Source organism: Mesoplodon densirostris, chromosome 7 (assembly GCF_025265405.1).
Source record: "Mesoplodon densirostris isolate mMesDen1 chromosome 7, mMesDen1 primary haplotype, whole genome shotgun sequence".
Lineage (NCBI taxonomy): Eukaryota > Metazoa > Chordata > Mammalia > Artiodactyla > Ziphiidae > Mesoplodon > Mesoplodon densirostris.
The window spans coordinates 59,154,414-59,168,875 of NC_082667.1; the positions used below are offsets into that span (position 1 = coordinate 59,154,414).

General features: G+C 41.3%; 1 protein-coding gene across 2 annotated transcripts in view; it reads left to right on the top strand.

The window, feature by feature from the left end:
* Window positions 1–8,187: 8,187 nt before the first annotated feature.
* RAB6A (RAB6A, member RAS oncogene family) overlaps window positions 8,188–14,462 on the top strand; it is an 83,858-nt gene continuing 77,583 nt past the window's right edge. For both annotated transcript variants that reach the window (XM_060104342.1, XM_060104341.1), the window contains exon 1: window positions 8,188–8,746. In XM_060104342.1, coding sequence (XP_059960325.1) covers window positions 8,677–8,746 — 70 coding nt within the window. In that variant the 5' untranslated portion in view covers window positions 8,188–8,676. The remainder of the gene's footprint in view (window positions 8,747–14,462) is intronic.

The window sequence follows — 14,462 nt, forward strand, 5'->3', positions numbered from 1 at the left end:
TTAATTTCTGGGAACTTTTAAGATCTTCTTTTGTCTCTGATGTGGAATTTCATGATAATGTGTGAAGTGATTTTCTTTTATTTTTGCTGGGTCTCTGACATACACTTTTTTTTTTTACAATGGAATCTTTGTTTTTTTAATTAATTAATTTAATTTATTTATGTTTGGCTGCACAGGGTCTTTGTTGCTGCACGTGGGCTTTCTCTAGTTGCAGCGAGCTGGGGCTACTCTTCGTTGCGGTGCGTGGCTTTCTCACTGAGGTGGCTTCTCTCGTTGTGGAGCATGGGTTCTAGACACGCGGGCTTCAGTAGTTGTGGCTCGCAAGCTCTAGAGCACAGGCTCAGTAGTTGTGGTGCACGGGCTTAGTTTCTCCGCGTCATGTGGCATCTCCCCAGACCAGGGCTTGAACCCATGTCCCCTGCATTGGCAGGTGGATTTGTAACCGCTGCGCCACCAGGGAAGTCCTGACACACACTTTCAATTTGGAAACTCATGTCTACCAGGTGTGAGAACTTATTTTATATAATTTATTTTATAATAATCTCTGCATTAAAGTTTTCTTCGTTCTCTCTATATATAATTTCTATTATTTGTGTGCTGAGTCTCCTGGATTAATCTTAGATACTCCTCAAATTATCTAGTGCTCATCTCTTAGCTTTTTGCTATGCTTTCTGGAATATTTCCTTAATGTTATCTTCCAATTATTTTATTTTATTTTTAAACTTTGGCTATCATAATTTTAATTTCCAAGAAAACCTGTTTTGAAACAGTGTTCCTTTTTAAAAAATAGGATCTTGCTCTTCCTTCAAAAATGCAATAGTGGGACTTCCCTAGTGGCACACTGGTTAAGAATCCGCCTGCCAATGGAGGGGACACGGGTTCAAGCCCTGGTCCAGGAAGATCCCACATGCCGTGGAGCAACTAAGCCCATGTGCCACAACTACTGAGCCTATGCTCTAGAGCCTGCAAGCCACAACTACTGAAGCCCGCGTGCCTAGAACCCATGCTCCACAACAAGAGAAGCCACTGCAATGAGAAGCCTGCACACCACAACAAAGAGTAGCCCCTGTTCTCCACAACTAGAGAAAGCCTGCATGCATCAATGCAGCCAAAAATAAATAAATAAATAAATAAATAAAATGAAAAATGCAATATCTTTTATCATAGACTTTCTTTTCTTTCTATCTATCTATCTTTCTTTCTTTTTGCTGGCTTATTTGTTTTATTTTTTTTATTTCATATTGGAGATTTTATCAAATATATGGTAAGCTTTTACAGTTTGTTCAGATTTAAGAGAAGCATCAAAGTAATTGGAAGCTCAATGTGAGGGGTAGAATTTCTTGATTAGAAGGGTTCATTATAGATAATTTGGTGGTGAACTGACTTTTTTATTGAAGTTACCTCTATATTCAGAACTTACAGATCCTTTCTCTGGGACGTTTCAGCTTATATATAGAAGGATCTTTCCATCTCTTTTTCAGGCTTATAAGATGCTGCCAGTGTTATGAAAGGTGCTTGGAGAGAGACCATTGATTATCAATCCCCAGATCTTCTGACAGCACCTCATTCTAGTAGTCTACTATGCCTGGTTTATGAGCCTAGAGCTTCTTATGTGCCATTCCTCCATAGATGGGGATAGGTTTGTAACTACTGTTTATATCGTCTTTGATACAATTCCCTTGTTTTGGGCCCCTTTTCTCTTCCCTACCTTTGTGGTACCTGGTATTTCACATTCCTGATCCTTTCTGGGGGTTCTGCTTGCCTGATTGACTTGCTTCTTATTGCTTTCCCCTTCAGTAAGCACTTTCTATCCTCTGTTTAGTCAGTTACCGTTGCTCTATCTTTTTTTTTTTTTTTTTCTTTTTGCGGTATGTGGGCCTCTCACTGTTGTGGCCTCTCCCGTTGCGGAGCACAGGCTCCGGATGCGCAGGCCCAGCGGCCATGGCTCACGGGCCCAGCCGCTCCGCGGCATATGGGATCCTCCCAGACCGGGGCACGAACCCGTATCCCCTGCATCGGCAGGCGGACTCTCAACCACTTGCGCCACCAGGGAGGCCCCCGTTGCTCTATCTTTGTCTCCCAACTTAAAATATTATGGGTCTGGGTTAGAGATGTCACAGCCAGAGTTTGTGTTTTTACTTTTTCTTCTTGTTTTGGAATAATTTCAGAAAAGGAAGGAGGCAGAAACTCCTTTAATCTACCATCCTAAAACTGGAAGTTTGTTCAATTTTTCTGAATGGCGTTGCAGCTTATTATCTCACTGGATAGTTTCAGCTATAAGCTACCATAATGATTTTGATATCTTTTGATTTTTATTTAAAATTCAAAAATCTGAAGAATGTTCACTAAGAGATGTTTTCTCTTAGCATCTTAGGCAAGTTACAATTTGGCTGTACAGTCTGTTGGCATTTCAGTGCAAACAGTATTGGTCTCATTTTTCTTTCCTAAGATGCTCTGTTCTTTACATAAACAGCAGTAGAAGCAGTTGTTCTCTTCTACTGTGAGAGAGATTATCTCTTAGTAGCAAGTGGAGTGATTCATTCTCTGGCACATCTTAGAGGAGACTTTATTATTTGTGGGAAATAGAGTGTGGGGAGAGGAGAGTTCCAGCAATGTGTCAGATATTACACATTCTGGACCTACATAAAAAGAAGCAACCTCTTCTCCCACTGCAATTTCAAAACCTAGAAGTAACACCTCCCATCTAAGGCTCTGAGAAATCACATTATTCATAACAAGGACCATGATTCACATAAATGGAACAAAATGGAATTATCAAAAATAGATTTTGTAGATCACTCTTCAGCAAGAATATCTTGTAACATAGCTTATAAATTGGCCATAATAATAGGTAGAACAATTCCAATGAAGTTCTAACTACCTTCTCCTCCACCTTGACTGAATAACATTTATACTTCTACCATGGCACATCCTTGAAGGTCAAGGTATTTGGAAAACAGGTTTTGACATGAGGCCTCCTATGTCTTTTTTTTTTAATTGTAGTCCTTTTGAAATGAGACTTGCTTAAACATACCTTGTGTTAATTGTGCTTATTTAATTGGTCACCTTGAATTATTGGGCATTTGTCATTTTTATGCTTTGTATATTGACCCACTATTATTTTTAGTAGCAATGATTCTAATAACTTGTGGAGTAGGTTAGAAGGGCTTCACATTTGATGGAATTTGAATTCCTGCCAGAGCTATTATTTGTTTCAAATATGAGCAATATGATTTCAGTCCTTTTACCTGGGCAGTTTTTCTCCTTTTATTGATTTCCTGCCTCTCCAAGAGTAATAAATCCCTTTTAGGTGGTAGTAAACAGAAAAAGACTTTACAGTTTGTTAACCACTACTGTATTTTATATATATATATATATATATATATATATATATATATATATATATGTATATATATATACACACATACACACATGTATATATACATACACACACATACACACACACAAGCACACACACACAGTATTGAGTGCCTAATGTTCAAGGAGTTGTGTGAGGTGTTTTAAGGGATCTAAAGATGAGAATGTCAGATGCTTTCAGCTGCAAGTAACAATGACAAAGACATATTATGAAGACATTAATACATATAAAGACATTTATTATTTTGCTAAAAAGGAATCCAGAGGAAGTCCAGTTCCAGGGTTGGTACAGTGGCCCAATGATGCCTTTTAGCTTTTTGCTTAGCCATCATCAGTGGTTGGCTTTTTTCTTCAGGATTATATATTAATGTTCACAAGATGTCTTTGCTCTAGATATCATGTCATATAACCATATCCAATGGCACATAAATGGCAGTTTTTCCTCATCTACCTGTTCTCATCAAGGAAGAAAATTTATCTCAGAAGTCTCTGGCACATTTCCTTTGTATCCCACTGGCTCAGATCAAGTTAGGTGCCTATAGCTTAGCTGAAGGGAAGCTGGAAAAGTATCTATCATTTCCAATATATATTGTGGAAATGTGTGTGTGTGTGTGAATGTGTGTGTGTGTGTGTGTGTTGTTGGATAGGCAACAAATAGTGTCTGTCACAGGGAATAAGATGAAATCTCAGTCCTCCCTCAAGAAGTTTTTTGTCTCTGAAAGTCAAGCTGTAATTATATTGCAATTTCTGTGTGTTATATTCCTGCTCATACTCATGGGCTTCAAATTAACAATCCCCCCCCTTTTTTTTTTTTTTGCGGTACGTGGGCCTCTCACTGTTGTGGCCTTTCCCGTTGCGGAGCACAGGCTCCGGACGCGCAGGCTCAGCGGCCATGGCTCACGGGGCCAGCCGCTTCGCGGCACGTGGGATCTTCCCGGACCGGGGCACGAACCCGTGTCGCCTGCATTGGCAGGCGGACTCTTAACCACTGCGCCACCAGGGAAGCCCCAACAATCCCTTTTAAGCTGATCAAAAAAAAACAGCTCTAGGTACTTTCCCTTTGGAGCTGCCAAAGCTGTCCTCTCCCATTGTCCCCAGTTTTTAGTTATGAGATCTGATCTGGGCATCTTTTTCATAAGTGTCGTAAAGGAATGCAGTATCAATTTACATCACATGATTTTAAGTGATGTTCTCTTTCTCCAAAACGTTCTTGCCCTTCCATCTCCACATGCCCAAATCCCATTCACCTTTTGAAGAAAACTAAAAATAATCTCTCTCATTTATTTCATTTATTCAGCAAATATCTGTTGCATGCTTGCTGTGGAGCAAGCACTCTGAAAGTGCTGGGAATACAAGACATGAGTTTTGACCTCATGAAGCTTATAGTCAGGTGGGGAAGACTGACAATTAACAAAAACAATTAAGTGATGGGGAAGAATAGGGTACAATGGGAGGACAGGCAGGAGTACTTACACTCTTTGTTGGAATTCGAGCAGACAGAGAGGTTTTTTTGAGGACTTTTAAAAGATGATACCTAAAGAATTAGTAGGAATTCAGACGAGGGAGGGAGGTGCACGTGTTCAAGATTAAGAGAAATTATTCAAGTGAAAGTGCTGGTGAAAGCACCCTTGAAAAAGGCCTCTTTAATTCCTCCTTCTCCCAAGTAATTTCTCCATTTGATAAACCCCATAGCACATATGTAACTTTTAGACCATAAGATCTCTAAAGATAAAACATATGACTTACACAGAGCACTTGATAAATATGATATTGGCTTCAGAGGAGAATGAGGCCTTATATGTGTCAAGTTAAAACATTAAAAACATCTGAGGTAAGAGGTGGATTATATCATATCGCTCTTCAAAATGATAGGAATAGCCTCACCTACCTAGGTGATTACAGAGACCAAAGCAGCAGGGAAGAATTGATTCATAAAGTTCTGGAGGAAGTACAAAGTAATTATAGCTCCAATCCTCAGATGTTACTTTAAAGGCTATTTCAGGAAACATAATGAAAACCTGGTACCCATCAGAAAGAAAAAATAGCCACTCATTTTTGTTTGCAGAGCTTTTCTTCTTAAATATTGTCTTGGTATTGGCTGCACTTTGTGTGTACTAGGGTTTTGGGTTACTGGTGGGGCGAGCCTTATCAGACCTGACAAGCTACTTTTAAAATCAAGTATTAAAAAAGAAAAATCAGACATCCATGTGACAACTCAGGTTTCTACCATTTCATTTTAGATGCATGATCTAAAATCTTTCTGCTGCTTGGCTGAGAGGAACTAGAAGTTAGTAAATTTTAATAGAGAAGGAGATTTGGGGGTATAGCTGTTGTCTTGATAGGCCAGAATAAATGAAAATTTAAGAATCTCTTTTCCTCCTCTTAATTTATTCTAGTTCATTCAGCAATTCATCCCTGGGTTTGAGAAGGCACTTGTTTGATCCTGCCATTTCTACAGCTAAGTAAACAATAACCCTCAAATAATGAGAAAATGTACACAAGTGTGTTTTGTGAATGGTAAGGCTCTAAACACAAATTTAAGGACTTATTTTTTATTATTAACTTGGAACTATTTTTGATACCAGTTTTTAAAAGCGTCCTTTTCAAGGCCAAGGATTACTTTTTCGAATGCTGTCCTATCGTATGGTGAGTTGTGGCTGAAGTATGGTAAGGTGTGGATTACAAATTCTCTAATTTGATAATTCTTAACCTTTATTTATCTTTTATTAATACATGTTATTTTTTAAAAGTTTTAGATTTACAGAAAAAATGAGCAGACAGTACAGAAAGTCCACATATACTTCTCCCCATCCCCAGTTTCCTCTATTAATATCTTACATTAGTACGATACATTTGTTACAATTAATGTACCAATACTGATACATTGTAATTAACTAAAGTCCACATTTATTCAGATTTCCTTAGTTTTTCCTAATGTTCTTTTTCTGTTCCAGGATCCCATTCAGCTTAAAACTTACCAGTTTAGTTATGTTAGTTATACCCACATTACACTTAGTTGTCATGTATTCCTGAGCTCCTCTTGAGTGTGACATTAACCTTCATTTTTTGGGTCATGAACTGGGTTGAAAATCTGATGAAAGCTATGGATTCTCTCCGCAGAAAGATACACATGCTGCAGATGTCTAATTTAGGGGAGGCTCACCTACAGCAGATTCAGAAGCCCTGCTTTAGAAGGAATGGGTGATCTTTTTTTTTAAATTAGTTTTTATTGGAGTATAGTTGATTTACAATGTTGTGTTAGTTTCTGCTGTACAGCAAAGTGAATCAGTTATACATATACATATATCCACTCTTTTTTAGATTCTTTTCTCATATAGGTCATTACAGAGTATTGAGTAGAGTTCCCTGTGCTATACAATAGGTTCTTATTAGTTATCTGTTTTATATATAGTAGTCTGTATATGTCAATCCCAATCTATCAGTTTAATCCTCCCCTCCCATAAACCATGTTTGTTTTCTACATCTGTAGAAAGGTGATCTTTTTATTTTATTTTTTAATATATTTATTTATTTATTTTAGGCAGCATTGGGTCTTTGTTGCTGCACGCGGGCTTTCTCTAATTGCGGCGAGCGGGGGCTACTCTTCGTTGCAGTGTGTGGGCTTCTCATTTTGGTGGCTTCTCTTTGTTGTGGAGCACGGGCTCCAGGTGTGCAGGCTTCAGTAGTTATGGCACATGGGCTTCAGTAGTTGTGGCGCATGGGCTTAGTTGCTCCACAGCATGTGGGATCTTCCCAGACCAGGGCTCGAACCCGTGTCCCCTGAATTGGCAGGCAGATTCTTAACCACTACGCCACCAGGGAAGTCCCCAGGTGATCTTTCAATGTCTACTTCCCTGCATCAGGGACATGCTCTACCTCTAATTTGTTGTGTGACCTTTTTGCAACTCCATTTTCTTATCTGGACCTCAGTTTCACCACCTGTGAAATGAAGGGTTTGGTTTACCTGACGTCTAACTCCTTTTCTATCACAGTAGAAGGTGGGGGTCACTTATAACTGTCCATATCTGAGGAACAAAGGTTGGTAAGAGAAGACCAAGCCAGGTCAAGCTAGGGAAGTGGATGGGCTTATCAACGAGGAGGTTGTGGAGGTTCAACTGGGGGAAAAGACAAAACCTGGGTTCCACTTTATGGCTCTACGTATTTTGTAAATCATTTCCTTCCTGTGACCTTCAGCTTTCTTGTCTACAAAAATGTGGAGGCCCTGCTTCTGTTACGAAACTCCTGGGAGCAACAGTACCTAGTAGGGTATCGTCTGAAGAATTATAAGAAAGAAGATGGAGAAGGTGGGTGCAGAGGTGAAGGGCGGATCTGAGGACTGTGAGGCAGAGCTGAGGGCTCAGGAAAGAGGAACCTTCTGTACACCTTAGGACCTTCCGACTTCACCCCCACTTGGGGTCAATTCCGCCTCCATTCTGGCCCCGCCTCCGCCCCAGTTCCCTCCCCTCCCCTCAAGTTGCGATGGGCCACACTTCGCATGGCCGCCACGGTGAGACGCTTTCCACCGCAGGAGGGCAGCGCGCGCGCTCTGGCGCTGCCACCTCACTCGACATCTCTGCCCGCCCTTAACCTCTTCCAATTGGCTCATCCCGTAAGTGACATAAGTGCTCCTTATTCTACCCCGTCAGCTCCCCCAGGCTCCACCCCACCATCTCCCGGCTTCTCCCGACGCGAGGGGAAACCTAACCTCCCCACGTCTTCTCTGCCTGGGCGGAGCCGGGAAAGCAGGCTAAACCAGGAAGGCGCTGGCTGTGGCGCGCACGCGCGCTCACGCACGCACGCACGCACGCCGTGTCTGGCTGGGCGGCAGGCTCGCGCCCGGGCTCGCCCCGTGCCGCGCCGCGCCACAGGCTCGCGCACTCAGCAGGTTGGGCTGCAGTGGCGGCAGCTGTGGAGCTGGGACGCTGCGTGTGAGAGGTCCCAGACGCGTCTGCGGCTCCGGCTCCGCCACCCTCGCCTCAGTCTCGGTGCCGGGTGCTGAGAAGGGAACAGCTCTAGCCTCGGGACCCCCGAGCACACTGCTGGCTGCTTCCGACACCGCCCTCCTTCCTTTCCCAGCCGCGGGCCTCGCTCGGTGCTAGGTGACTCCGAGAGGCGGCGGCGACGGCTGCCTGTCTGTGAGAGGAGCCTTGTTCTCCAGCCTTGCTCCGCTGCCGGGCCCTGCAGGGGCCGAGAGAGCTCGGTGCCGACCCTTCCTCTAGCCTCCCCGTGAACCGGTTGGAGCGGCGTCGGTCTCGGAGGTCTCTGGGCTGAGGCGGCGGCAGCTCCTCCGGCTCCATCATGTCCGCGGGCGGAGACTTCGGGAATCCGCTGAGGAAATTCAAGCTGGTGTTCCTGGGGGAGCAGAGCGGTGAGTGCGCGGCTCCCCCACTCCTGGCAGCTGGAAGTGGCTTCCCCGCACCGCCCCCAGTGCGGCCCTTCCGTCCGCGGGGGCTCCCTGCGGGCCTCGCGGTCGCGCTTCCTTCCACCCCCTAGCCCTTGAGCCTGTTCGCCGATCCCTGTTAGCCACGCATTCCTCTTCGCCATGATCTGTCGATCGGATTCTGACCCTTCCGCCCCCCACTCCGCCCGCTTCTTTCCCCGCAGCCCGGCCCTCTCCCGTGGATCTGCCCTCCCCACTCCTCACCCCGCCCAGCCCCAGCCTCCTGTCCATCCCTTTCTTCCTCCGGTCTCCGTCGTCTCACCGACGCCAGCTCCCTTCCTTGAGCCCCACCCTTGTTCCTTGCTCTGATCCCAGTTGCTCAGCTCGATGAGGCCCACCTTGGGAAGCCCCACTCCGGGGAACGGGCCCTCTTCAACCTTGTGCCGGGAGGGTGGGATCTGGGCGTTGTTTTCCCCAGAGGCTTGGCCCCGAGAAGTGCGGATATTATGGAAGTGGGGGGGGGGGCTCCTAGGAAATTCTTGGTTTGTTTTCACCTGAGTGGGGAATGGGTCTGGGTTATAGAGGATATATATCTGAATTGGAGGCGACTTGATGGAATGGTTGGGGAGTGAGGGAGTGGCGGCGGCAGTAGCGGTTTTTGCCCCTTGGGTTAGGCTGTGGCCTGTTGGAAAACCTCGTTTTCTTCTCTTGACTTTCATCCCTGGCGATTCTTTTGGTTGTGTTCATGCTTTTCCAATCTCTGCCAGATGCTATGTCATGATCGTTTTACTTGGAATTTTTCACATCTCACCTCTCCTTTTTCTGCTTCAACACGAAGCGCAGTGTCTGATTCTTCTCACGGTGGTGCAAACAGGAATTACTGGAGAAATGTTAATTATTCCATTTCTTATTGAGTATTTTCCAATTATATATTCAGGATTCCTTAAGGAGAGAAGACTTTAGAATAACGAACATATTTGTTTTGTAGGGTTTCCTTCGGGGATAGGGAGTAACAGAGTAGAGAAGGGATAGATTCATCATCCAGTTATTTAGATTCGATTCGAACATGTAATACCATTTTGGCTAAATGATTCTTTTATGGTTAATATTCCATAATATCTAATGAGTGAAATTATTATCTCATTTACTTGGTCAGGCTCTTGCTGTCATTGTACTTTGTGTTGGGTATAAGGTTCTAATTTTCTGATGGTTGTCTCTAAAAATTACTTCTTGTGGTAATTCCAATTTTATGCTGTATTATGCAAACTTCACACTCTGCAGTTTAGAGATTATCATCCTCCATTATTTTTCTCACACTTTTCCTATCTTTAAAATTGAGACATTAAGAGATTAGTTCCTCCCGAGTCATCAGACATTGAGTTACATGATAGGTGTTTCAGGTTAGGCTATAGAAGACATTTATTTCTTTTGATTGGAAAGAAGATAAGTGGTATAAATTCAGAGCTCTTATTACTGCTCTGAACTATTTATACTAATTTGTGTGGCGTTAAAGTAGGTTAATAATAGTTGCAAAATTGCTTCCAGTTAGACCTGATAAATTGTTTTTCTCCTTTCATACATAATCTTTTCTCCCTGCCCTCTTACCAGTCTCCTCTTTGCTTTTTTTTTGCTATGCAAATATAAACTTGTTTCTTCAAGTGACTTAGTAAGACTTATGAGACTGATCCCTGTCCAGGTATTTTATGACAGTTTCAGGACAGTGACATACATAAAATACAGCCTATTGGTCATTATTGATAAATAGGATCTAAAGTGCCTATTGTGCACTCAGGGATGTTATTGCCTGCCTTACATTGTGATGCAGAGCTATTTAGTTTGCATGAAAAATCCATTACTCTCTGTCCTAGGAAGTTTTTAGTATGAATAGAAATCATAACTTAAGTATCTGCAGGTTTCCTTTGAATTTCTTTGGTATTTATATTCTAATTCACATTGCAGAGTTTTATGGCTTCTCATTTCTTAGTTTCTTCAAGTCTTTACTAACTCCCCTTCCTTCCAGCGTAATTCCTGAAGCCATCTTAGATTTTTTTTAAGTAGACTTGATTTTTTAGAACAGTTTTAGATTTACAGAAAAATTAAGAAGATCATGCAGAGGTTTCCCATATAGCCCCACCCAATATCCTATATTATTAACATATTAGTAAGGTACATTTGTTACCATTAATGAACCAATATTGATACATTATTAACTAAAGTCTATAGTTTATTCAGATTTCCGTAATTTTTATCTTTTTCTGTTTCAGCATTCAGTTCAGGATACCACACTACATTTGGTTGTCCTGTCTCCTTAGGCTCCTCTTAGTTTTTTTAGTATTGTGTTTACATGCTTTTTAACTAGGTGGAACTGTGAGGTTAATAATCTTTTGAGGCTACTACATTGCTAAGTAATACCATCCAGTAGCTTTGGAAAGACGGATCTCTGTTTTCACAGGCAGTGTCTGTAGTTTTCTTATGCATTAGCAAAGGTCTGTCAGAGTCAATGTCATCTTTTTTTCTTTTTTTAAATTAATTAATTAATTTATTTTTGGCTGAGTTGGGTCTTTGTTGCTGCACATGGGCTTTCTCTAGTTGTGGTGAGCAGGGGCTACTTTTCATTGTGGGGCGCAGTCTTCTCATTGCAGTGTCTTCTCTTGATGCGGAGCACTGGCTCTAGGCGCGCGGGCTTCAGTAGTTGTGGCTCACGGGCTCTAGAGCACAGGCTAAGTAGTTGTAGTGCATGGGCTTTGTTGCTCCGTGGCATGTGAGATCCTCCCAGACCAGGGCTTGAACCCTTGTCCCCTGCATTGGCAGGCGGATTCTTAACCACTGTGCCACCAGGGAAGCCCAGTCCATGTCATCTTGATTTAACTCTTAATGAATTTTTTATTTTTAGGTTTTAGAATTCCACAATTCAGCTTTCAAAGAATAATCTGTGGCAAAGCCTTGTTTGTTTCCTTAATGGCATTGACCACATTTCTAATTCTTACTTGTGTTTATTTTTGTCTGTTTCCCACAGCAGAATGCAGGTCCCATGAAGATTAAAAATTATTTGTTTTTTTGTTCATTGTATCCCTAGTGCCTAGAATAGTGCCAGACTTGTAGTGGGTACTCAGAGTGAATGATGGTAGAATCTAATAGTAACCAAAGCTAGTAGTCATCTCTGTTATGGTGAAGTCTACATTTTTTCCTTGCACATTTAATAGTTTAATAATAACTTTTTATTGGCCCCACATGCAGCTTGTGGGATCTTAGTTCCCCCACTAGGGATTGAACCTGGGCCCCGGCAGTGAAAGCACTGAGTACTAACCACTGGACTGCCAGGGAATTCCCAACAATAACATTTTATACTTACATTATTTGATTGTATATAGGGATAATCCAGATGCTCGAGAGCAGGGATTCCAATAATTTATATATAACCTTTATGGTGTAACAAAAAAAAAAAAACAGAAAAACAACTGACCAGAATTTTATACTTTTTTTTTTGAGTTGAACAAAATTAGTTTTGTTAAAGTTATTGTTAAATTATTTGCTATTAGTATAACATCTAAAAGTATGTCAAATGATTATTAAAGACATGTTCATGGAACAGATTTGAAGTTAGGTAGACTTTTATTTAGCTTTTCAAAAACTTAAGGTTCTGGGACCTCCCTGGCGGTCCAGTGGTTACGACTCCACGGTTCCTCTGCAGTGGGTACCGGTTCGATCCCTGGTCGGGGAAATAAGATCCTGAATGCTTCATGACACAGCCAAAAAAAATAAGGTTCTGTATTCTATAATGAAGATGAAGTGTTTCAGTATATGAAGCCTCATATTGAATTAATTATATCAGTCTTGGTAATCTTCGTGTGAATTCTTACAGTTTCTTTATATTTCAGTAGTATACATGGTTAAATAAAGAAATGTTGAAATACATAGCTTGAACCTGAAGTTTCTTTGAGGAACCTCTTTTGTTACCACCTTTGGCTATTGTCTTGAAATACAAAGGCAATTTTAGGAATGGTTTAGAGTAGAAGGTAATACTTACAAACAAATGTTATGAGTTACAAATTAGGAAATGTAATTTCAAAAAGAAACACATACCTGGCCTAGTACTACTTATTTTTTCACTTTTTATTACCTTTTTTACATCAGTTCTTTTGAATTATAACATGCTGTGTTGGGAAAAATTGTCTTAATGTCAGAGACTAGGAACACTGAACAGTTTAGATTGGCTAGATCAGTGATCTTAAACTTTTTCTTCTCAAGAGCCTCTCAAGATGTTCTTACAAATTGTTGAGGCTTCTAAAGAGCTGTTTATGTGGTTTATATCACTATTTACTGTGTCAAAAGTTAACTGAGAAAATTGTTTAATATTTAATTCATTTTAAAAGAATAGTGTTAAATCCATTACATGTTGACATAATTTTAATGAAAGAGAACTATTTTTCAAACAATAATTTAGTGAGGGAGTGGCATTGTTTTACATATTTGCAAATCTCTGTAATGTCTGATGTATTAAAAGTCATCTGCTTCTCACAGCTGCTTCTGCATTCAGTCTCTTGTAATATCCCACATCACATAGGCTCTGGAAACTCCACTATATACTCATGAGAGAACAAAAGTGAAAAAAGCCAAATAACATCTTGTTATTATGAAAGTGGTTTTGACCTTCAGGAGAGTGGTGGCCCAGCCAAAGGGTCCTGGGGATCCTGGGAGTTGGTGGGCTGCGTTTTGAGATCTGCTAGTTTCTAGATGATATTAAGCCATTTGTATCTTGTAGCTTCATATTGCATTTATTTATTTATTTTTAACATTTATTTATTATTTTTGGCTGCGTTGGGTTAGTTGCGGTGCTCGGGCTCTTCATTGTGGTGCATGGGCTTAGTTGCCTGTGGGATCTTAGTTCCCCAACCGGGGTTTGAACCCACGTCCCCAGCATTGGAAGGTGGATTCTTAACCACTGGACCACCAGGGAAATCCCCATATTGCATTTAGAACAGTCAAAAGGAGTTTTTTCCATATCTTGTTTTGAAGTCTTAAAACTAATCAGTACAGCTAGTGATTACGAGCACAGAGTCTGGGTTTTATATTTTAGCCCTGCTCACTGACCTTATTATTGACTTCTTTATGCTTTAACTTCCTTATCTATAAAATGAAGATAATAGGACCTATCATATAGCATTATTGTGAAGATTAAATTAGTTAGTAAATGTAAAGCATTTAGAAGAGTGCCTGGCACATGTTTACTGAAAACTGCTACTCTGTCAATTATCAATAGTTTGATAGAGCCTACTCTTAAGAAATATACATTTCATCATGGAAGAAACATATAATACCTAATACAATATAGTGCAATGAGTGCAGCTGCTTTGAAAAGTAGAGTTAAAAGATACAGAGAAGTGACAGGGGAGCATGGAGTTTCAGGGAAGGTATTGATACATTATAAATATGACTGACTAAAAGTTTAAGGATCTTCTAGTTGAAATTGTTGAATTAGAGCATTCCAAAGTTGGAGGAGACTTGGAGAAGTCACCCAATCCATTTCTCTTAGGGCTTTAAACTGGATTGCTATTTTTGCCCTCTAACTTTATTTTATTTATTTATTTATTTTTTGCTGTACGCGGGCCTCTCACCGTTGTGGCCTCTCCCATTGTGGAGCACAGGCTCTGGACGCTGAGGCTCAGCGGCCATGGCTCACAGGCCCAGCCGTTCCGCGGCATGT